Source organism: Theobroma cacao, chromosome 1, assembly GCF_053813885.1.
Source record: "Theobroma cacao isolate CCN51 chromosome 1, ASM5381388v1, whole genome shotgun sequence".
NCBI lineage: Eukaryota > Viridiplantae > Streptophyta > Magnoliopsida > Malvales > Malvaceae > Theobroma > Theobroma cacao.
Window position 1 is genome coordinate 3,306,320 of NC_142639.1, and position 24,188 is coordinate 3,330,507.

At 36.4% G+C, this 24,188-nt stretch overlaps 3 protein-coding genes across 3 annotated transcripts; 1 reads left to right on the forward strand and 2 right to left on the reverse strand.

Moving 5' to 3' along the window:
• Positions 1-1,910: 1,910 nt before the first annotated feature.
• On the reverse strand, positions 1,911-3,570 carry AGP18 (arabinogalactan protein 18). Its single transcript, XM_007047386.3, has 2 exons — positions 2,849-3,570; positions 1,911-2,340 (listed from the first exon to the last, which is right to left on the reverse strand). The coding sequence occupies exons 1-2, from the start codon at positions 3,470-3,472 to the stop codon at positions 2,257-2,259; spliced, it is 708 nt and encodes a 235-aa protein (XP_007047448.3). The 5' UTR covers positions 3,473-3,570; the 3' UTR covers positions 1,911-2,256.
• Positions 3,571-7,262: 3,692 nt separating this feature from the next.
• Positions 7,263-9,836, forward strand: LOC18611240 (uncharacterized). The gene is made up of 2 exons (XM_018115591.2): positions 7,263-9,275; positions 9,405-9,836. The coding sequence occupies exons 1-2, from the start codon at positions 7,412-7,414 to the stop codon at positions 9,560-9,562; spliced, it is 2,022 nt and encodes a 673-aa protein (XP_017971080.2). The 5' UTR covers positions 7,263-7,411; the 3' UTR covers positions 9,563-9,836.
• A 1,110-nt stretch (positions 9,837-10,946) lies between these two features.
• Positions 10,947-23,067, reverse strand: SRFR1 (Tetratricopeptide repeat (TPR)-like superfamily protein). The gene is made up of 24 exons (XM_018129972.2): positions 22,796-23,067; positions 22,570-22,679; positions 20,886-21,709; positions 20,734-20,778; positions 20,494-20,595; positions 20,313-20,393; positions 20,033-20,099; positions 19,255-19,355; positions 19,056-19,163; positions 18,381-18,451; positions 18,197-18,253; positions 17,714-17,822; positions 17,534-17,614; positions 16,617-16,703; positions 16,066-16,272; positions 15,055-15,386; positions 14,450-14,536; positions 14,282-14,381; positions 13,035-13,126; positions 12,897-12,935; positions 12,708-12,798; positions 11,914-12,011; positions 11,517-11,822; positions 10,947-11,221 (listed from the first exon to the last, which is right to left on the reverse strand). Exons 1-23 carry the CDS (start codon positions 22,915-22,917, stop codon positions 11,534-11,536), a joined length of 3,300 nt encoding a protein of 1,099 aa, XP_017985461.2. The 5' UTR covers positions 22,918-23,067; the 3' UTR covers positions 10,947-11,221; positions 11,517-11,533.
• Between the last annotated feature and the right edge of the window lie 1,121 nt (positions 23,068-24,188).

The window sequence follows — 24,188 nt, forward strand, 5'->3', positions numbered from 1 at the left end:
GAAACAGGTAGGGGGTGAAATCATTATTATGGAATCGAAGACCGCTCAAAGTGAATTGATTGTGAAATAAAGAGGTAGGTCCTAAACTTTTGAAGAGGAAATATTGAAATGGAAGGCACAACTAGGGGCAGGAGGTTATTAAAAGGGACTGCTCAGATTTTACACTTAAGAGGGACAACTCAGGAAGTTTTGACTGAGGGGAAAACAAATTAGGGGTCATGTAATCAATGTTTAATTGTTTATGATTGTAATATAAATATCTCAAGTTGCTTTTCATTGTGTGGGCAGTCAAAATAATTAGTAAATTTTTTTAACTCAATTTCATTGCATTTTAAAAGCATCAAAAGAAGATTGATAAATAAAAGTTCACTAATTTTACCGATTAAATCAAACACGTGCTGTTCTGCACGGAAAGCTTGGTCACATCTTGAAATGTGTTCGTATGGTTCATGTGGATGGACAGGGTTTTTTAAAAGCAATTTAAAAAAAGAATATTAAATCTCAACCAAGCACCAACTACCAAAACAACCAAAATAATATTATATCATGAATTAAGTAACTCTCCTTTAAATTGTTAAGAAACTAGTTAATGTAGGATTTCCCCACTTAAATCTACTTCCTAATTAAGTGTACCTCTCTGATAATAATGCTATCTATTAATTTTACAGAACAAAGTTAGCAGAAAAAAGAATTGACTTCTTTTTTCACCATTGTTTGATAAGCGTCTGTCCACGGCATCTTTCGGTTCCTAAAAGCTACGGAAGTCCATTTTCTGATAACAAACACAAATATGAAAAGGATGACTTGCAGCTGAAACTTTTTTTTTTTTTTTTTATAAAAAAAAGATGCCTTATGCTTCTGCACTACATGGTCCCAACTCTAAGAAGGTGACTCAAAACTCAGATGCCACAACGTTGTCATTTGTCAATATGTATGATTTGGCAGTATGGTGATAATTTCTTGCTGCTCAATAATGGAACTTTGATTTGAAAGGGAAGCCGAAAGCCTAGCATTTAGAGGTGATTTCGAGAATGGGATTCGTTTCCATGAACTTTGGGTTTCTATTTTTTAATTTTTGTTACTTGGAAATGGAATTGAATAGTGAATTCTAGAAAAAAAAAAAAAAAAAAAGATGCTTCCGAAGCAGATAATTGCTAAGGAGTACGTTTTTCATCTTGGAAGCTTTTGTTTTTTTCCTGAAGAATTTAATGACAAGAAGGACGATGAGCTTTCTTCAACGAATGGGTGGAGAGATTTCTGGTTCGAGCCGTTGGTGTCGTGGGTCACAATTTTACGAAAACTTCCAATGGCACGCTTGTGTTCAGATGGGACAGGCGTACACCCAACGGTTATCTGCTAGTGCTTTTACCCCACGGCTCCGGGTGACAATACAAGTTCAGTGAGGGATACAAAAGGAGAAGAAGCAGATCAGAAATTGCCATCCTGCCATCATCATCGACCGTTTGCACTATAGGGATATATGACGCGATTCCCACTCACCACATCCTCTCGCTGCTGGATATTTAGACTGGGTAGATTCGACAATGGTCATTTGAAAAGTTTCAATTTCAACGAGTTTTGGAGACAAAATCCAAGAAGAGAAGCTTAAACAAATGTGCCTGGAATTGTAGCCATCTCACTCGTGTGTGTTAAATAAGCACGTAAAATGGGAAAAATACTAGAATGCTGACTCTAGGGTTGCCATTTCTAACAGTTTGGTGTACTCTCAAGTCTGAAGAAGGTTTTCATCATCAATTCATAGACAGACAGAAATGCTTTGTGTTGGAGGAATAAATTCGCTTCCTTTATCGAAAACAATTCATTGATGACGTGAATAATAATCAAATTGTGATTGATTGCCCGGAAAACTACTAAAGAAATTGTGATTTATTAAAAATAGAACCGAAGAATAACGAACAGTAAGCCAACGTTTAAAAGGAAAATCTAAATGGGAATGGAAGAAAGACAGAAAAAGCATCCTAGAAACAAATAGTCCAAAAGGAATAAAGTAGCGGAATTACAAAAAAAAAAGAAAAGAAAAGAAAAGAACTAGAGTCTCCCCCTCTCAAGCTTTCCCCAAAAGAATTACAAAGCAAATGTGGTAAAATCTCCAACAAGATAAAACCACACCACTAAGCAAGTAGTATTTAAACGGAAACAAATGAAGTAAAATAAATATATATCAAATGTGAGACATAGTAGAATTAAAAAAAAACGAAATAAATAAAATAAATAACACCAAATCCAAAGCTCTCTCTAGAAGATCAATGCAATGGCTGCCCATCCCAATGCCAATCCTCCAATTATCTTCTGCATGCTCTTGATTGCCCCTGCTCCACTCTGCAATTTTTTTTTATTTCCACAAAATTCAAAATTTTAGAGATCTCCGAAATTCCAAAGCCGATTAATTAATCTACTAAAAGTAATTAAATTTAATTAATATTTTATTTCGGTGAAATGCACGGATTGTAATTATTGCAACCATGCAGCGTGTATGTCCGATCTGACATTGACCTGAATTGGTCCATTGTTCGCTGTCACTCTAATTGTTAGGCTCTAGTATAGATCACCTCAGGATCCGCTGGTCCTTTCTTAAATAACTAAATGTCCAGTTCCACCTACCTCGCTCGCGCGTCATTCAAACGCGCTTAAACGAAACGAACGCTCGACTTTGAGCCAGAATTCACATTCTAATTTCTAAAGTTCATTTTCGGAAATAATTATAAACTCGAGTTTGCTAACAAACGCTGTGTTATTAGTCGAAATTCTTAGATCTAGAGGCGCATTGCTGTACGGTGTAAGTTAGAACAAAACAGGTAGAAACGAGAGGAAAGAGAGAACAATGTACCTCATCGGCAGCCACGGAAGGGCCGGGAGAGGAAGCGTCTTGGCTTGGTCCAGGAGCTTCTGTAGGTGGGGCGGGAGGTCCAAGCAAACCAGGTGAAGGAGCGGGAGCATTCTGTTTCTTAGACTTCTTCTTGCTCTTGCTCTTGCTTGGAGCTGGTGCAGGAACCTCAACAGTTGTCGGTGCAGGAACCTCAGCAGTTGTCGGTGCAGCAACAGGAGCCGGAGGAGAAGCGGAGCTCTCTGGAGGAGTTGCTGGTGCAGCAGCGGGAGTGGAGCTCACAGGAACTGGAGCCGGTGGCGAACTTACTGGAGTAGCAGCAGGAGGGGAAGAAACCGGAGCAGATTTAGATGGAGCCGGAACCGCCGCGGATTTCTCCGGAGCCGCAGCCGGTGGGGACGAAGTTGGTGGTGTAGAAGTTGGTGGTGAAGAAGTTGGCGGTGAAGAAGTTGGAGCAGTGGTAGGAGCTGGTGATTTAGGTTTGCTTGCAGGAGCTGTAGCGGGAGCAGTAGTAGGCGTAGTTGCCGCCGGAGGAGCTTTAGTGGGTGCAGCAGTAGGAGATTGACCACCGACACCAGCCACCACAATGCAAATCAAAGCAACAGCAAACGCGCTTCTACGATCCATTTCTCTCTTTTTTTTTTTTTTGGTTTTTGATGTTTTTTGGTTTGAGGCTGAAGGGGGAAGTGAAGTAGTGAGAGAAATAGCGGCAGAGAGAGAGTATAAATAAACGACAAGAATCATCATATGGTGATCAAAGTAACGGACGGATCTGAACCGTAAAACAAAATGGGCCCCCACTATCACATGGGTCAGGATTAGCCGTTGGATGAAACCTATTGGGGGGCCCACGAGCATCCAACTATCAAACAAATGGACAGTGCAATGTGGCGCTCGACACAGTCTGGAATGGGGGCCCACTAGGAAGGGGCTTCCTAAATTAGTGCATGTGATTTGCTGACACGTCACTAATTATAATTCAACTAAATCTTGGTTAATTAATTTACGCGTTTGGGGCGAGGATTTTTTCGTTTTTCTTTATAAAATTTTTGTGGGCTGAAATGGAGTAATGGGGTGGCGAGACAGCTGGAAGGACAGTGCGGTGGGGTCATGTTCCGCAACGTAACAAACCAATAGGAGGCGACCACGTGAGGGCGTTACGGCAATGATTATAGGCAAAGTTGTTGCGAATAGTCGAGTGATTTTTAGACGGGATTATCACAGGCACCGGCATCGAACCGTGGGTCCCACGCAAAAGTTGTCTCGGCGAGCGTGCCACCTAAACGGAGCCAACTTTTTCTCCTGTCAAAATTTGTAAAGTGAAAAACCTGGCAAGGCAGCTGTGGCCCTTTTTGGGAGTGTATTTTCCTAGTATGTATCTATCTTTTAATCTTTTTATATGTATAGTTTTTCATCTGATTTGATTTGATGGTGAAATTGGAACAATATTCAATAGTTTAGGGAAGACATTTGGTTGGAAATAGCCAATAGGTTGTGAAAGATGTTAAAGAAGCTTACTTAGTATCTTTTGGCAATTAATATGTGTAGCCTGTATTGGTTAGAGTCTAATAAAGAAAGGGACAGAAATAGATGTCAATGGCTTTTTATTCTTAAAATAATTGCTTGCAGAGATTTTTAAGTCAGGGTTGATGATATGTTAAGACAATGGAAGAGCATTAAATAGCCAAATTGTTCACCACTTTGGGAATTGGGGTCAGATTCTTTAACCCATCTTTGTTTTGCTTTTTTAAGGTGATGAGAGACAAGATGAGCGAGAGATTCTGTACGACACTTTCGGATTTACTTACAACCATGCTTTTATTTTGTCCTCCCACTTTTCTTTTTAATTAATTAATTAACCCTTTAATTATTGAAATAGTAGTTGTACTGTTTTTTTCCTTGGCTTATGCTTAAGTTTTTTTGCTGAGAGTCAAGCTCAAAAGGTTATGCTATATATTTGATTTTTTTTAAAATAAAAATAAGATTAGTTTTTATAATTAATTGAGGGATAAGTTTGTCACATTTGAAAATAGGAAAGGCATTTCGTCATTTTCTCTCCAAACCATGAGTTGCAAATCAAAAGCATAACGAACCATAATGTGTTTGGCAATGTGTTGGCTACCAAAAAGTTTTTATTTTGAGAGTAAAACACAATGCCAAACAAGACCTAAATGGCACCTTGTCCCTATGCATGTTGACAATGAAATATTTAGAGTCAGCTAGGCTCAAACTCATTTAAGATATATGCCAAACTTGGAAACTGAATAAAGTCCTCTCATCCATTGTTTTCTTTTTAAAAAAAATAAAATAAAAAAGTTAGAGAAGGTAAAAGGGGAGAGATTAACATTTTTCAATTCTTATTCACAAAAATAAATCATTTCAAATTAGTAAGACAACGAAAAGAAAAAGAATTAAAAAGATGTGAATCTATATTCCTTTTTTTTTTTTTTTTGCACTTTTCTCTTCCTCAATTTTCCATTTTCCAGTGCACCCTACCAAGCAAAGCCTAAATCCTATGTTACTTTTGACTTTTCATTTTTGTTAGAGATAATTGTATTCCACACATATAATTGTGACCAACAGCCAATTGACCCAAAGGTTCCATATCTGAGTCCAACTGGGGCCCAAACTTTTCTGTTGGGCCATAGCTCTTTACGAATTATGTGGGCTTGGATTAGGTTTGGGTCGAGCAGAATTAGTAACGGCAGTCCAAGCTCGGTTGGTATGAATAAATCTCTTTAGGCTGGGATTCCACCAGTTAGGTTTGATTCGTATTATGTTAATCTCTTTGTAAGTGAGCTACCAACCTGAAACATGTACAAGCGTGGGTATTTTTCCTTCTTCTTTGGGTAATCATGTAAAAATGCGTCAGATTTCTAATCTAGCTAGCAGACATGGTTACAACTTTTGGAAGGCTAACATTACCAGAGAAACTTCAAAACGGGCCTTGGTTAAAGAGATCATTCAACTTGCCATTGATATATTATGAAGTTGTCTTTCCAGAGTTTCCACCCCGGCCGTCGAATTCTCTATAGAGTTCATACCAAGTCAAAAAACTTTGAAATGCTCATTGCAAATTATCAAATAAGATACACACCTTTTGATGTCCAACAAAAACATTTCCTTTTAACCTGAAATTAGGCTTTCCCATCCACGCTAAGCCGGTGAGCTTCAAGCTCATGTGCCTGGAAATCAACGCTTGAGCACGCGAAACGACAAACTGATCAAGAACTACATGCATATTATTATTCAATAAGGACATATGTCAAGATATGAACTAAACTCCCACTCCCATAGATCCTGATTGTAATCATTCATCATAGTTGACGACATCCGAGGAAAGATTACATGTTTCCTTAAGATATTAAACCTAGCTCGTAAAGTAAAACTAAACTGTTTAGAGCTAATCATGCTTTCCAATATATAGTTACAAGTTGCGCATAGAAGCTGCATTTTGCATCTACAAGGATATAAAAACCATGTTAGAATGAATAAAATATAGAACCAATCAGCTCTTTTCACATAGATAACATGTTGCATATGGAAGCCGCATTTTCTTGAGACCAGCCCAGTTGTACTTGGCTGCATACTTTTGTGAGTTCTCCTTCACTTTTTGAGTTGGAAACAAACTAAAAAGCACCTTTGTCGATTGTTATTGATCATGACAAAGTGCATTGGTTGGCTTCATATGAGGGGACCATGGTTCCCGTTCCTTTGATCTAAAGGGAGTGAGATGTAGAAAATGATTACTCAGTTTGTTTAGTACTTCTACAACTACACTTTTTTTTTTTTGAGAAAGGAAACTAAAATTGTTTAAACAGTTTGCTTTCCAAGGGTTTACTCTTGAGAGATTTGAATGATTCATTTCAAAGTGATGGTGTGTATGCTAGCCATAGGCTAGAAGTGTGGTCCATGGTCTACATTGTTGATAGCTGCCTTCTTCACTCTTTGATTGAATCACCACAACCTCCATTTTAGGTGTGCATATCAACCTTTTTTTTCTTCTGATCAGAACTGATTCATGTAGGTCAAGTGTAATCAGGTTGCTTAGGCAATAAGAACAACATATAATAATAACTTTTTGAATTGTTTATGGTATACGTGTGTTTGGCATAGCAGCAATACGAATTGAATTGAATTTATAGCCACTGCCAGCATCCATCAATTCTGATCAGTCTTGACCATTTCAACATATAGATCGGAAGAAAAGAGTTTTGCACTTACAATTTCCTTATGGTATTATTCATTTTAGGGCTTATGCATCTTATATATGTCTGATACATCAATCAATGAATATGGGTTTCTGAAAAGGATTCTTATACATATCTTAACCCTTAAAACTTCCTATTTTAGGTAGATTTGGGACCCTACTTCTAAATGCAAAGGTGACAACAACCATTACTCTTGCTTGACTAGTGACTACTGTTCTATAGATAAAATATTGGTTATAACCTCTTTTTCTGACTCTCTCTCTCTCTCTGCTTTTTCCTCTCCGTTATATTAAGTTTCATGCCTAGCTTAGTTGCATAGTTGTAACTCCGCACCCACCAGCGCTCCAGGAAACTGATGAGCGCAGCTTTTTTGTTGCCTACTGACCATCCCGCCCCTGAAACTCATCTGGATTCCAACTCTCTTTTTCCTTCCATGGAGTCACCACACCAAAATAATAAAGCCAATAACACTGTCAAGATGCATTCACAGTCACCATGCAGCAAGCCCCGTTGTTTCTTCTGCACGATGAATGAGCCAGAACCATCTCTAAGAAGATCCAAACTCAGCCAATGCTTCAAAGAGATGCCTCTCAGAGATGACCAAGATCATGTTTTGGTCTTAAGTGGGCTCTGGAACATTTCCATGACTCAACCTGACGATGCAGAATTCCCATCCCTTGGTATATTTGAATGCATGGCCAAACTGATCCATAGAGGCATTACTGATCAGGATTGGCTTCTTAGAGGTCAGAATATCTATATCCCCTACTATGCTGCTCATATTATTGGTTCATATACAATGAACAAAGCCCAATTTGCAGAAAGAGCTGTTAAATCAGGTGTGGTTTTGCCATTAATGGATCTTTTGAGAGGAAAGATGAGTTGGGTTGAGCAACGAGTTGCAGTTCGGGCACTGGGTCACTTGGCCAGTCATGACAAAACCTTCGAAGCTATTGCTGTGCATGAAGTGGAGATCATAAATATGGCGATGAAGATAGCTAGCAATTGCCTTGAATTGATTTATGAAGAGTTTATTGGAATAAAAGATAGGAAGAGACAGAAATACCATTGTGACCTGCTTACAAGAGGACTTGGAGGATTGGAGTTGCAGTTCAGGAAGGCTGAGGAATGGGCTAGTCAGCTCCAATGTTGGTCACTCTATCTGTTGAATTGCTTTGCGTGCAAGGAGAAGTCTCTCAACTTGATCTGCAAGAAAGAGTTCTTGAAGACTTTGTGTGGAATGTGGGGTGGATTAGTGAATCTCACTTCTCCTGCTGGAATTGGATTGCTAAGAACTCTGTGTTCCTCTAAAACAGGAAGAGAAAATGTAGCAAATTTGAAAGAAGTAATAGATAGTCTTTGCAATGTTTCAAGATCTTCAGATGACTGGCAAGAAATGGCTGTTGATTGTCTTTTGTTGCTTCTCAATGACCAAGATACAAGATATAAAGTTATTGACATTGCAGCTTTGTCTCTTGTTGATTTAGTTGAACTCAGAAGCCTTGGAGAAAGAAAAAGAATGGGAGAAACAATCACGCAGACATTGTTGCAAGATTACTACAAAATCAAATATGGTTTCCGGAAGCTGAAGAGCAAGAAAGCTGAGAGAGCATTAGAAGAATTATGGGAATTGAAGGTGGAGAATATAAAGAGAGACAAGCTAATGTCTGAGCAAGACATGAAAGAGAGAGAAGTGTTTATAGGGAAGTTGAAGAAACAAGGCAACAAAAACTTTTGGTCCGGTAAAATTGAGAAAGCTTGCAAGATGTACTCGAAGGCCTTGGATTTGTGTCCAATAAACATGAGAAAAGAGAGGATTGTTCTTTACAGCAACAGAGCTCAGTGTTATCTGCTACTTAAAAACCCAGCAGCCGCCATTAGTGACACAACCAGAGCTCTATGCTTATCAAGTCCTGTGAGCCCTCACAGTAAAAGCTTGTGGAGAAGGTCACAGGCTTATGACATGAAAGGGTTGGCCAAAGAGAGCTTGATGGACTGCTTAATGTTCATCAATAGTCGCATAAAATCTGAGCACACCAAGCGTGTCAGGATCCCATACTATGCTGCAAGGATGATCAACAAGCAGATGAAAGCCACGTGGCTATTTGCGAATGCCAAGTCAAAAATTTTCAGCAAGAAAGAGGAAAGAGTATATGGATCCAATGGAAAATACCAGCTGCAGGAAATGCTGCTGAGGTTGATGGATGCTAAGGACAATGGTAAGCCTATAACGTTAGCCCTGTAAATATTGCCATTTATTGATATTAATTAACATGAAGTGAAATTTCTTTGATCCTACTAGAAATCAGTTTGTTGATGTTTTTTTTCCCCTTTCGTTGGTCTCTTAGATATGCCAACTACTGTAGAAGACCCTCTAGTTGAAAAGAGATGGAGGAAAAAGCAAGAAAAAGCAGGCAGGAGAAGAAAAGGCATCAGTATCCCTGCTGGATGGGCACATGCCAAAAATGGGATGAGAGACAGTCAAGTGCTGTCCATCACACAGTAAGAGGTGGAAAGTTACATGATCAACAAAAACCGACCGTTGATAACCATAAGCCGTAGCATGGACGGCAGCCGGTAGGATAATCAGAGAGTCGACCTATAATATGCAGCCAGGCAATGGAGAAAGACCTCTGCATGCATTGAGCTTGGAGCACTCTCTGTTTTTCACTTGGAGGGTCAATGCCAATTGTCAACCCCATAAGAAAAATACATGTAAAACCCGTAACGCAACTTGTCAAAGTTGGATTGTTCAATATTCATGTCGTTTTGAGCCACCATGATCACCATGGTAGAGAACCCACAACCAATGTAACTTGAATTCTTTGACCCTTTTTAACCACTGCAATTAATTGAGCTACACAAATGCAAAAGCAAACAACATAGAATGCCTCTTTTATCCATCCTTTTCCATTAGTTTCTTAAACCAATAATCGTAAAACCTAGGGATAGATTTAATAAAACATAAAGGTATTGTGGCAGATAATGAATTTGAATTATTTTCTCTTTACCAACCTATATCTCCCCCTGCCTTGACCTCCCTCTCGTTGAGAAGAGAGAATACTATGAGTCTACTACTATTACTACTGATTATGACCCTTTCAATGATTAACCAAAAGATAAAATATCACCATTAATTCGTTTCCACACCAGTTGATCCAGCTATTACCCCTAAAATATTACACGTAAAAGAAGAATTTGACAGATTAAGACCTCTTAACCAACACAAATTATAAAAAACTTATATAGAGAATCTAACAAAAATCTTTGGTATTAACCAATCTAGATTCGATGTGTAACATATCCTACCTAACGCACTGTCCCATTTCTTACATAAGCTAAGATACAAGTAAAATATTGTTCTAGATTCAACCATATCTATAAAAGTAAAACATACTTTGGAAACACATTAGCCAAAATCCGAATCATATTTGGAAATTGGCGAAACAGCATATCCCATATCTAGGTAACCACCTAGATTCCATGGCCCAGGCAATATGTACCTTTTGGAGGCATTTGAATGATTGCCCTTGTCTTTTCTGTATCTGAGATTTGTTACTTTTTGTTCTGGTTGATAATGCAGCTCGGACTTTAACTAGATTACGTTCTCAATATTCTTCGCGACTATCACTGTTTTACTTAAAATTATGGGAAGAAATTGGCTGAATTTGATGGAAATTAATGAATTCAATGAAGCTCACACCCTAAGTTAGACTCATTACGTGTATAGCCGCCATTTCCTTATTTGTTTCTGGAGAAATTCAAAGAAACGAAGAGAATGGGAGTTGCAATAGAGAACAATGAAATTTTAAGCAAATGGACATCAACTATCCAAAATTTTCAAAATCATTGCCCTAAAACAAGCTACTGAAACAAAACGGCACCGCCAATGGAATAATATCTATCCAAATATAATCGCATGTATGAAAAAGCCAGATTGTTTGATGTAGATAACTAGAACACTGCACCGAGCTAAAGAACTTCCAAGTTGTATTATTCTATAATGCTGTACAACATACCAATATACAACACATTTTACAACAGCACAAGACAGCGTACAAAGTAGAATAAAAAATATCTGGTCTTGAAGTAACCATGGTTGCCATTTGATCTATGGCTGTGCAGAAAAACCACTCCAATTTTCGACTTCGTGCTGGCAATAATTCTGCCAAAAAAAAAATTGGAAAAGTTGATTTATGATCAAGGAGTCGATTCCTCTGGCCCTCAAAAACAAAATCTTTCGATGGTACTAACTACCAACGGAATCAAGTTTAGTTCAAGCACATATTTGCGTCAAATCATTTAACTAAAGTTGTCTAACTTGTGATGTTTAATAATGCCACCCTAAACAAAAAAACCCAGGTTTTAATATGCCATTTAAGAAGATAAAGATCGAGTGATGCAAAAATGATGAAAGAGAAGGATGCACAATCATACATTTTCAACCACTTCAAACCCACCTTTTCGAGTTAAGAGTTCAATCATCATATGGGCTCAAAGCAGCAACAACTGATCCTGTTGTTGCTAAAGTTGAGGCTACATCCGGAAAATCTTTCCAAGATGTCGTCATCTTTACTGATGGATAAAGCCAACTCTTAACAGAATCCACAAAGGAGTTTGGATCAAAGTTTAGAATGGCTTCCCAATCAACCTGCACACCTTTCGGGATGTTGCCTGTGAACTCCATATTAGCAGCAAGAAACAATCCAAGCAAAACAATGAAGCCAACTACTGCAGTGCCCCTTGAGAGTGGCATGAAATTGTACCTGAAAAGCAATCAAGTGTTATTTGCACTAAAAATCTTCAAGTTGTCCAAACATAAACCAACCATTTGCTGTTCTGATAGTCACGTCATACCAGTAGTACGTCATCCTTAAAATAGCTTCTCTCACATTTTCAAGGACATTGAAATCAGTGGACCCATAAGTTTCGCCACAGTAAGCATTGCAAATGGCCTGAAAATCGACAAATTTGGTAAACTCAAATGTCAAAATCAATTAGGAAAACAAATAGAAGAAAGTGAAAAAGATACCTAAAAGTAATAGCATAAGAGCAAGCAAGGGGCTGTTAATCAAGAGGTATCAGAAGCTAATTAGTATTTTGAATTCCTGCAATTTATGTGGATATCACAGCATATTACCAACCAAAAAATGCTAAAAACTACATTGCTCAAATCCTCTCAAATTATGTCTCAATTCTAAAGATGAAAATTTAAACACAGGTTCAGACCTAAGGAAGATATGATAAAGTTATCGCAATGTCACAGAACACCTGGGGAAAACAGTAAGGCTAAATAGACATTCATGCAAGCCTTGACTGTCAAGCATATGATTCAATGAATGGACCAAAAATATGAGGCCCTGTTTACATTTTAAAGTGGCATAGTCCATTAGCACAACAGATTAATCTACACAGCAAATAAGAATCCAGGAGACGGTGGAAGTCATTTTCATGCTATTTTCAATAGTGAGTTGTATGTTTAGAGCATTTACATATCCGCTCAAATTGAAAATCATCATAAAATTGTCTGATATGATATCAGACAAACATGGAGGAGTAAGAACATTTTTGGCAAAGAATAGCATTAATAGACTAAGTCTGACTACTAATTATCAACCATTGGGTCATGTTTGAGATCAAGAGCAACTCACTTCCCATGCCATTGCCATTTCAGCATCAAATTCCTCCCATCTGGCAGGTGTGCAAGGTGTTCTGATTGCGAAATCATATCCACGCTCACCCCTGTGAGATTATTCAATGTTTTTCAACCACAAAAGTTAATTGAAAAAGAAAAAAAAAAGAATGAAATAAAAATAAAAAAGAAGTTGACATAGTCTTACATTTTCACTAAGGTAATTCTAGTCCCTTCAAGCTGCTTCCTGAAATTAAAAGTAAACCAGCATGAGGTCATGACTAGGTTATGGCAAGAAACTTTAGATTCCAAGAAGATCATCCTTCTGAGTTGTTGGAAGCTTTACCCCTCACAGGCTGTACTGTTGCACCAAGTAGCCAACCAGAAGTCCTCACCCACAAGTTCATAAAGATCATCACAAGATTTGGCATGCACAATCTGCAAGTGGTATTTTAATCTTTGCTTCATAATATTTTCATATATAAAGGTAGATATTTCCAAAAACTATTTGCAGTTAAAAATCAACCAGAACATATGACTTTTTTTTTTTTTTTTGAAAAGCACCAGAACATATGACTTAAAGGTCATACTGTGCAGAACCATGGACTCCATAACATAAAACATAAGGGACCTTCAAAGAATTCTTTAGGCTTTGTTTAGTTTACAGAAAATTTAAAGGAACAGAGCATTTAAAAGAAAATGAAATACAGAATCATGATACTTAGTTTTCTAATGTCTAAAAAAGATTTACTACAAAGAATATAATTAATCACAAGTAAAAAAAAAAAAGTTGCATATCTTTATTTCTTCAATTCTTTTTACTTATTTAACCACTGTTAATAACTCGATGCTTTACAAACCCTACAAATCATATGCTCTTTTTGCATTGACTTGTAGATTAATCAAATGAAAACTGATATATAGCAAACTAAAGCCTATGGTAGCTCTTAAAAGGAAGGAAACAAAACTCAAATTCCAATTAAAGACATATCAAGAACAAATTTCTTCACAATGTGATTTTGACCAAACAGTTCATGGATTTTAAGTACATAATATATTTTAAATATTACAATTCTTGTAAAGAAATATGTTATTGCATCTTCAACATCCATTAATTTAAAATCTCTCCTACAGTATCATGGCCATAAATTTTGCAATAGATTGCTAAATTTAATTACTTACAAATTTTCTAAACATTCATGTAGGTTTCTAATTCTTAAAATTTCATGCCAGCCATTGTTAAATTACAAGCAGAACAGCTACAAAATGATGTCACCCCTATAGCTTAAAAGTCAGCAGCAACAAACATACTCCTATCTATGCAACTAATACACAATACAGTGCCTTCTGCAGGACACTACCTTTTTTCTCATTCCTTTTGCCTGGAATGGTAAGATTTGAACCTACAACTACCTCACACTAACACTAAACCCTTTATGACTTGAGAAATCTGAAAAGTTACTCTTTCAGCACTGCTCATTTAGAGGATAAATGATCATCACAGACTATCAAATGCTCTGTTACATGAATAAGATGGGCAATGGAAAAATTATATTACAGTTACAGGTCTAAAACCAATCAAATAGTACTTACCTTTTCTGATTTCCCCTCTTTGGATAGATCAATAATTTCATCTGCTTTGTTGTGCACAAAAAGTTTATCTTTCATAATAGTCTTTGCTATATCAAATGTTCTGCAATATCACCAAATAATGAGGATTTATAACAATACTGTTGTTAACGAATCAAACCAGATATTTACCTTTCATGATTTGGGAAATAGCGAACAACTTTTGCTTGTCCAAGGACCATAGGTGTGTGAGAACCAAATCCAGAATTGAACTCTTCACTGAATAGAAAAGCAGAGGAGTGCAGGCTCAGTAACCAATCATATATTTTAGTACGAAATTCTTGAGAACAATTGAAACAATTCAAAAAATGCCAATCTGACTCATCCTAGGGTCTATAATGGTGAAAAATGATCTTCAACATCATTAGATTGGTTGATTATAATCTATGATCCTATGAGTAGAATTATAACATTTTCTCCAACTTGAATCTATACTGCAACAAGTGCAGCCTTCAATTACAGTAATTGTATATGTGACCTAGTGGGACTCATATGCACTGTTGGGTTAAAAACCAAAAATAAAATAATGAAAGAATCATTAAAAAGCACACTTTTGATATACCAATAAAAAATCACACTTTCAGATTGTTAAAAAAAATCCCGATCAATATAGCAGAGAAATTTGTGGATGACAAGGTCAAATCCCGTAATAGATAGATAACGCAAGAGATACCAAGAAACAACTAACACATTTTTGTGTAATAATTGCAAAGGTAATAAGGTAAAACATAGCAGACCTCAACTTGTTAACCCACACAACTGGGTCACAAGGCTCAGAAATTTGTCTCCATTTGACAGCCAATGAAAAAACATCTTGCCATGACATCATCAGACGACTAGATGATCTATCTTCAGTAATGCCATAGGTAGCTGACGTTTCTGAGGAATTGCTTGTACTACAACCAGCACCACCTCTGTTCTGGCTAGCCATACTGATTCTTTCCTTTCTTCGAACTCTCTTACCATTTTTTGAGCTTCTATTAGAATGCTTCCAATCCGCTTGCAAAGAACGCCATGCTTTTGACACCTTCTGTGCAATTTCGATAGCAGCTAATCCTGCCATACGATGCTGGCACACAATACAAGATGAAAAATATTTAATAAACCAAAATACAGAAAAAAAAAAAAGGAAAAGAAAAGAAAGCATTTTTTAAAGGGAAATCTTGAAAAACAAGGAACTTGTTGGCAAACTTTTTAGTTTTATTTTTCCTTTTTCAAAGGTGAGAGAGGGAAGAAGAAAACATGAGCATCTTTAACTCAAAGGAATTAACATAAAGTTCAATGTTAATGTCCAAACAAACCTATGAGACAAAATTAATTAGTTGTTTTATGAAAAAACTACAATGAGATTTTTCTGATTGGTATCCAGGCAGAATAAAAAAAATGGAACAAGAACACACCGGACATGCTTGAAAGCAAGTCTGTAATAAAATTTCCAGCATCCTTGCTGCCATTATATTGTATATACAGGCGCATAGGAAACCATCCTTTTTCTTTTATGTACACATACTTTTAAGAATGTTTCAAACTGAAACAAACATGTAAGATGTTTAGTCTTTCTGCCAGAGTTTGTAGTTTTTCATCAAGCCTGTTAAATTTAAGAAAGAGGGAAAATCTTTACCAAGTGTGAGTGGGATGGTTTACGATTTTCGAGGGAGACAAAGGGACATGGGGGAAGGTGGGGAATGGGGATAAAATAGAGAAAAAAAAAAGACAAAAATTGCTCAGAATTATTCCAAATTAATCACCTGACGCCTATTGGGCAAGAAACCGGGACAGTCGTATTGGATTTTCTTGCCAATTGAGTCAGCAGCCAGTAGAAGAGCAGTCTTGTGCTTTGTAACAGCAAAATCTTGCTTCCTAAGCCTTCCCTTTTTCAGAGAATCACGCAGTGGAGGCTGTCGGTAAACCTTTTCACATACATTCTTGGGGTGCAATCTTTTGCACCAATACTCCTGCATAAGTACGAATATAAGAAACTAAAAGGCCAAAAGAAAAGAGAAAAATCTCTACCAGGAAAATAATTTAATTTTAAGCAATTTGCTTTATTATATCTTTAGCATGGCAAACTGATTTGTTTCTCAAAAATATGATACAATCTCAAATGATTGAAAACTAAAGCCATCAAAATGAAAAATGTTAATTTTTTAAAGTAACATTAAAGCCTAAAAGAAAAAGGCACAAGCTTTCTGCAAAATAAGCTTAAAAGAAATACACCAGTAAACTAAAAAAGAACACAAAACACACGCACACAACAAGCAGCTTAAGTTTAATGATGAATATCACTAACGATTGTTACCTTGAACAGTGGATCAATATCTCCATCAATATCAAACCAACAAAACTCACTGTTGACTTTAGAAGCTGTGTACAAAGCAATCTCTTTCTGCAAATGCAGAATTTCAAATTCAGAGACTGTAACATTCAAGTCAGGGCCAGTAACAAATATTGTCAAACAAGAAGATCATTATGATAGCCACTTGCATCATAAACTATTGTTTCTTGAGCATATTCTTCAAAACTATATGTGTCACAACAAATCCAAAACTCAAAGCAGAACAGATTTCCAAAAGCACATTTTAAGAGATGTGTTATTCCACATTTCAATATTAACATACACAAAAAGGTAATATCATAATAATTGCACTTGAAAACAAACAGGAAAAATGGCACATATATAGGGAAGGGTAGATCATAACAATACAATGGAAATGAGCGTATTTTGCCTTAAATTGAAGGGCATATAACTAAGATTTGCAATTGAGAGTAAAAGGCATGCACCCTAATATAGCCACCTCACCTTGAGCGGTGAGAAGGCTCTTTTGCTGCATTACACCTCACCTTTGTGCCTAGACACACACCTCAAGTTGTAAAAATGAAAACAACATCAAAAGTAGAAAAGAATTTGGAACAACAAGAAGCCATTCGTTGTAATATAGAAAACAAAAAGCAAGGAAAACATAGAAAACTATGCATATGCCACATTTTTCATCTTCAAGAAACGACTACATAACTTTTGGGTTCAACAGAAATATCTAGTTTCAAGTGGAGGTGAAATCATATTAGGTGAAGGTTAATACTAATGACAAGAGAAAGCATGAAAGAAACAGACAGGTGAGTAATATGCTAATTATTTCTTCAATTTAAACAAACATCTGAAAGAAAAAAACTAATGAACCAAACTCATGGAAAATTTATTTCTGCATCAAAGCAAACCTGATAGAAGGCCAAGCATTGAAGCACAAACTTTTCCATTGAATCCAGTTCAACATCTAGTGCAGCATCATAGTCCTTGATCTGTGAATGTCAAGTGTTAGTACAGTAAACTAATGCCAAAGAGCAATAAGGCAGTGTTATAATTTAACCAGAGTATCTTAATTCAAAATTCTTAGTTACCGCCTCAGCATATTCTCCAATAGCATGATAGCATGAAGCTCGTAAGTACAAACACTCAATATTCGAGTTTTCAATGCTCAACCCAATTGATAAATCCTTAATAGCCTTCCTGCAACAGCCAATTTGAGTCTCTTAAGCACAGATGAGAAAATGATAGTTGTAAAGAAGAACAACCTCAAGCGAACGGATAAAGTAATAAAAGATTGGGAGTAAAAACCAATATTGATGGTTCACATTTACAACTACAACTGACAGTAACGCTAAATAGCAAATGCTTCAGTTACAGTTGGGCCATCCTAAGGATCAATGGAATATTTTAACATCAGAATTTCAGTAGGAAAAATGAGTGATTGTCCCTTGAGAATGGAACATATTCAGAGAACAATTATATCACAGATGGTTCACATGATCATTAGAATGATAAGTACATGAAATCGAATCAGAGAACTAAACCATTCACAAAAATACAGTTGATTGGTGCACCTGTGCTCTCCCATCCCATGGAGTAATAGCCCACGTAGGTGATATGCTTTAAAATACCTATTAGAAAGCATTAATGATATCAAATTTACAAAAAAACTAAAGCAAACAATTTAATAAAGTCTGGAAAACAAGCACACACCATTCTAGGAGGGATAGGATGGCCAAGAACGCAAAAAAAACTTACCTTCCATCAATTTGTATAACTTGTTCAAGGCATTCCAAAGCCTTTTCAGAGTTTGCTAGATCTTGATAGAACTGCCAGGGAATCAATTAGTCATGGCACAAGATATTTAAAGCAGCTTAATGGAGGAAACTAATTTTATTAGCCGTTAAATAGTTTTCTTACAGATGCAAACACATGATCGCTCACTAACATACCTGTCAGCCACTACAAAACTGCCCAAGGATATCACAGTCATGTATCACACATTTAAAGTAGCTTGATGGAGCAAAATAGTATTACCAGACAAAACATTAGTTTCTAGCAAATGCACACACATGGTTTTCAGTGCCATACGCTGCTGGGCCTACCTACAGAATCCTATGAAAATAGGTATTCTTTAATCTTGAAACCCCACCCCCCCCCCCCCCCCCCCCTCCTCCTCCTCCTCCTCCTCCACCCCCTCCTCCTCCTCCTCTTGAATTATTCATAACATCATAACTTGGATATGCCCAATTTCCAACTTCTCAGCTGAAAACAGTGTTTACTACTCAGATTGGTAAATTATAGTAGAAAAAAAAGAGGTATTGGTTATTTTGACACATTTTTTATGAATAATCATGGAATTTAACTTTTGAGAGCACATTTAGGGCCTGATAGAAATTCTGTGGATGAAGCACAATAATCACTTGTAGTTACCTGGGTAAGATGAGCCCAGGCTTCAAGAAAACTTTGGTCAAGTTTGATAGACTTCAAATGTGCCTCCTCAGCCCTTTTATATTCACCAATTGAAGATAATGCCAACCCCTATGAGCATGAGTACCAGATATTGAGACAGAAGTCCAAAAAGTATCAGATTCCTCCAAAATCAGCAAGGTTAGAGATGCTTAGTACTAACCAAATATGTGTATGCAGACTTGTTATTCTTATCAAGCTTCACACATGAAGATAGGTCTTCAACAGCAGCATTGAAATCCTTAAACTTGAAATTTACTATTCCTGCATTAAGTACAAATTCCACAGATCAGTTCTTGGCCACAAAGTTGTCAGGATTTTCTTGTAACAATATTCTTTTGTGATATAACTGCAAGTATATCAATTGGAGCTTACAACAATTCCCTTGTTGTTTAACTGTGTTTCAATAGGTTTATCAATATTTACAACTGAACAGATAGACAGAACACACTTGAGTAATCAGACACAAATATGACATACCTACTTCTGACATTTAAATTGAACAAAAATTGGGATTAAGGTCAAATTTGCGAATATACTATGACTCAGTTTTAAATTTTGCCACTGTTCTTCAATTAATGAATTTTGCCGCTGTAATTTTAATTTTGTTGATTTTGGGACAAAAAGTAACGAAATTATAATATTTCACAGAATATTTTGTTAATGCAATTGGCAAATCTTGCCACTATACTTTTAATCTAGTTGATTTTTGAACAAAAAATAATGAAATTGGAATATTTCATGTAATATTTTGTTAATGCAAATGGCAAATTTCCATCAATTCTGTTACTGTATGTCCAAAAAACAACAAAATTGAAAATACAGTGGCAAAACTCACGAAATTGAAGTACAATGGAAATTCAATATATGAGCTAGCAAGTTGGTTGCAAGCAGGAATTTAAGGAAATGAAACTTTGAAAGAGTTGGATTGAACAAGTTACCCCTTTCATGCAATATATCAGCTGAATTTGGATCAAACTCCAATGCTTTGGTTAGGTCTTGAATTGCCTAGAACAAAGATGCAATGAAAGATGTCAAATTTTAATTATGAGAAGCACTAAGCTGTTTTATTTCCTTCATAAATGAAATACTCAAAAATATAGTGAAATGACAGGCACTAAAAGTTTACATCATTTAGTTCATAGGGTAGAAAGATACTAGCAAGAAGTTTTCCTTTGGGCAGAAAGAAAATAACAGAATGAACTCGTAAAAGATTCTCACCTCAACAGATTCTCCTAAGGCAGCCCGAGCCTGGCCTCTCCTTTTCCAAGCCTCACCAGCTGATGGTTTTGATTGAATAGCCTAAACGAAAAATTAATCATGTGGAAAATTAATCATATGGAGCATAAAAATTAGAAGTCATCACTTTTTTTAGACAGCTGAATCATCAAGATTTATGTACCTTGGTAAAATCAGCAATAGCAGCTTCAAGCTCTCGTTGGAATGCATATGCAGTCCCTCTTCCTATTAGCGCCTCAGGATATATAGGATCCTCTTTCAGTATCTGCATGATATCAAAAAATTACAACAAAAAAAAAGTTCTTAAAATTTTTATGTGATAAAAAAAGACAGAAAAAGACCGCAAAGGCCACCCCAACATGGCAGAAACCTACAAGTAAAAGTAAAGATGCCAAAGATTTACCTGGTCAAATATAGATATCGCATAAGCATAATTCCCTTCATTAACCTGCAAAAAGAAAGATTGCATGTCAAGCAGAATGCATAACTCAAGTTTTTTACAGTACAAATAGTGATTGCATCAAGTTGAAAACCACAAAATGTGTCAAAACATACCTGTGCAATGCCCCTTGATAGGCGAAAATCTACACTGATTGACTTAGTCTTTGAAATCTTAGCAACACAGAATTTCTTACTCCTCTTGGTTTCATCACTTAATTCACTATGTATGTCAGATATGTTATTTGACTGACTGTGACTTCCAGTTATATCACTCGAGTTACTGGAAATGACAGAGGATTTACTGCATTGTTCTGATTTCTCAATTAGATCAGTACATGCATCAGAATCATCACTTGGTTTGTCAAAATTAATATGAGTTCTATTCATCTCATTTGCACTGGTTTGATCACTGAATCCTATGTCACAATTATCACCAGTAGTGCTACTGTTCTCAGAAGCATCTGCAGACTCCGTACCTAGCTTAGATCCATCACTTAATTCATTGAGGCTTTTGTATGTTTTGCCATTGGGGTCAGATGCAAACTCAGATAAAGAAATTGATGACATATTCCTCTCGTCCTCACTTGTTCTATTGTGTGTGTTAAAATTGTCAGGAGATTTGTTGTGGAACTTTGACACATCCATATGCTCTTCGAATAATCTAGAGGTATTGTAATTATTTTGATGCTTGAGAGTTTCATTTGACTTTCCATTGGCGTAAGGTCTTGATTCAGATACAGGAGTAGATAACTTGGGCTCAGCTACATGGTTGTCACTAGTGATACTTCTGTCTTGTTTGCCTGGTTTCGCTACTGTCAAGAGCTCTTCCAGTTCCAGCAATTGCTTCAAATCAGCAGACTGCCTCAAAGCATGATCATACCCGTGCTCCCACACAGCAATAGCATCCTCTTTCCTTCCCAGCGCAGAAAATGCACAGCCTAAACGAGGAAAACAAAAGCACTGAGTTTGAGTACACTGCCCCAAAGACAAGACAATAGATTTGCATTTTACCGTCAAATAAACAATGATGATTCAGAAAAAGCATCAAGGATGCCCTGAGGAGATAGATAACAAGACATCAACAATTGCACAAAGAATTAAAAAATTCACCAGAAAATCTAAAGACAAGGGAAGGACCACTTTGATTATAATTCTACACTAGATTAGTAATCAAATCTGTTATTATCTTATTACTTTTAAGTCTTATCTGATGACGGAAAACCACAATTGACTTTCAAATTTGAGACAGAAAGAGAGAGAGACAGAGCTTTTAATCAATGTTCTTGAGTCTTGACTATATTATTACATGTAATTGCACCCTGCAATTTTTTAGCCCTTAGACTAACTAGCATCAATTTGCTACAACTTAGACCCTAGAGATGCATAGCGTACCAGTTAATTGTTGGAAATAGGTTTTATCCTAACCCATGATCATGTCTATAATAGTAAACTATATTCAAAGAAGCCAAACTCAAAAATTAGGTTTAAAGTTTGAACCAAAATGTGCATTGCGGGACTTAGAAGCAAATATAACAACTAATTTAACCCCAAATTCACTAACTATAGCCAAACCACCGGAATTGAAGGATTCTGGTTAGTACTATAAACTCAGCCCTAGAACTCAATTTTTGGACTGAAAACGGATGCCCAAACCGATAGAATATCTCCAATTAATCTAAATTTAAAAACTAAATTGATTCTAAACAAGAGAAAAATCAAGTGCCAAATAATGCAATTAACAAGTCAAATAATATTGAAAGACTTGGATTTTGAGGATCAAAGAAAATAATAAAAATACCTTTAAGAATATAAGCTTGAAGAAGCGTAGGATCAAGCTCAAGCGCCTTATCACAGTCTTTAATCACGTGCTTATGAAGCTCCAATTGACTGTAACAAAACGCTCGATTGCTGTTACCAAAAGAAATATTGATCAGCAAAATGAAAATGCAACCGAAAAATGAAATAAATTTTGGCAAAAAATTAAAGATCGACGGGTATAAAATCGGAAAAAGTTTCTAACGAACCAGATGTCTTGGATTGCGCAAGACTGAGTGAGAAGCGAGTCTAGGACTCGGATTGCCTTGGACCAGTCACGGGAGCTACAGAGTTTGGCGAGTTCGACTCGCTCGGAGATAGCTGAGTTCATAGTGACTGAGCCAGGAGAGCCAGTTCGGGAAAGGAGTTGAAATGAGAAGTGGCGAGGAAGGTGAAAGGGAGGAGCAACGGTGATGAAGAAATCGAGTACGGTGATGGTGGGGAAAGCTTTTATGGCCCGTGCCGGTGACACGTGTAGAGCTAAGTTTGACCCATTTTCGTTTTGGTCTTTGAGAATTGCCAAATCGGGTGACTAGGGATCGCACTTAGGGCTCGTCTTGAGGTGCGTGGGCTGCAGCCCGGGAATTACGCTCACAAAGACCACCGTTCGGGAGTTGATGCTTCTCCTGGCCCCGGCTAAAATGGTTTTTTGACTTGGTTTTTGGCAAATCTTTCATTAACATTAAATCAATTATTATTAATTCCCAAATTATGCAAGTAATGGTACTTTCTTTTATTCAAACTATTTAACCTAAAAATAATTTAAATTTAAATATCAAATTATATATTATGAATTACTTTTATTCAAATTTAATAACAAAACTTCACAAGTCTAAGATATTATAAATTCGATTTACATGTGTTTTTTTTTTAATTTTATGTTGAATTCTTTTAATTATATTTATAAATTCTACTATGCTCATTTTTAATTTGCTAAATATGGTAGTGTTGCCTTTCTCTTTTTTCTTTTTAAAAGAATAAAAAGGTCCAAAACGGAAGTTTTAATTAAGTAGTTTAAAAAAAGTTGATTGTACTTATCCCTTGAACGTTACTGCAATTTCCTTGTAACACTCAAGCAATTGCAGTCATTAATCCGATGTTGAATGGACAAAAAAAAAAAAGAGGATAAGTGGTATTAATAATGAACCATAAATTAAGCATTAATTATTGCTATTCTACATTTGGAAAAACAAGCATTGTTCCAACTCCAAAAGCACATGCATCAAAATCAATGTGGAAAATTAACTGATTTCATTGGGAGGCAAATGTCGGGCAAGCTCGACCCGACCAACAGTTACCATTTTGCCACGTGATGTGGCGTGCATTTGGGTGCATAGAGATGCTTCCTGGCAATGCAAGTAAAGTTTTGATGCAAGTATCCTTTTTCCAAAGAAAAAGCAAGAAAAGAGCACTATGCTTAAAAGGCTAGTGTAGTTATAAACTTGTATTTGATCCTTCAACTATGGTTTTATATGTAATTACTTGCGCACTTTTAATCTAATCTAAAATCAAGACAGAAATATGTAAAAAGCAAGCATGTATTTGACATAGAAGTGTCTAGGATTGTGTTTTATTAAATTTAGTATTTACTAATTTTAGTTG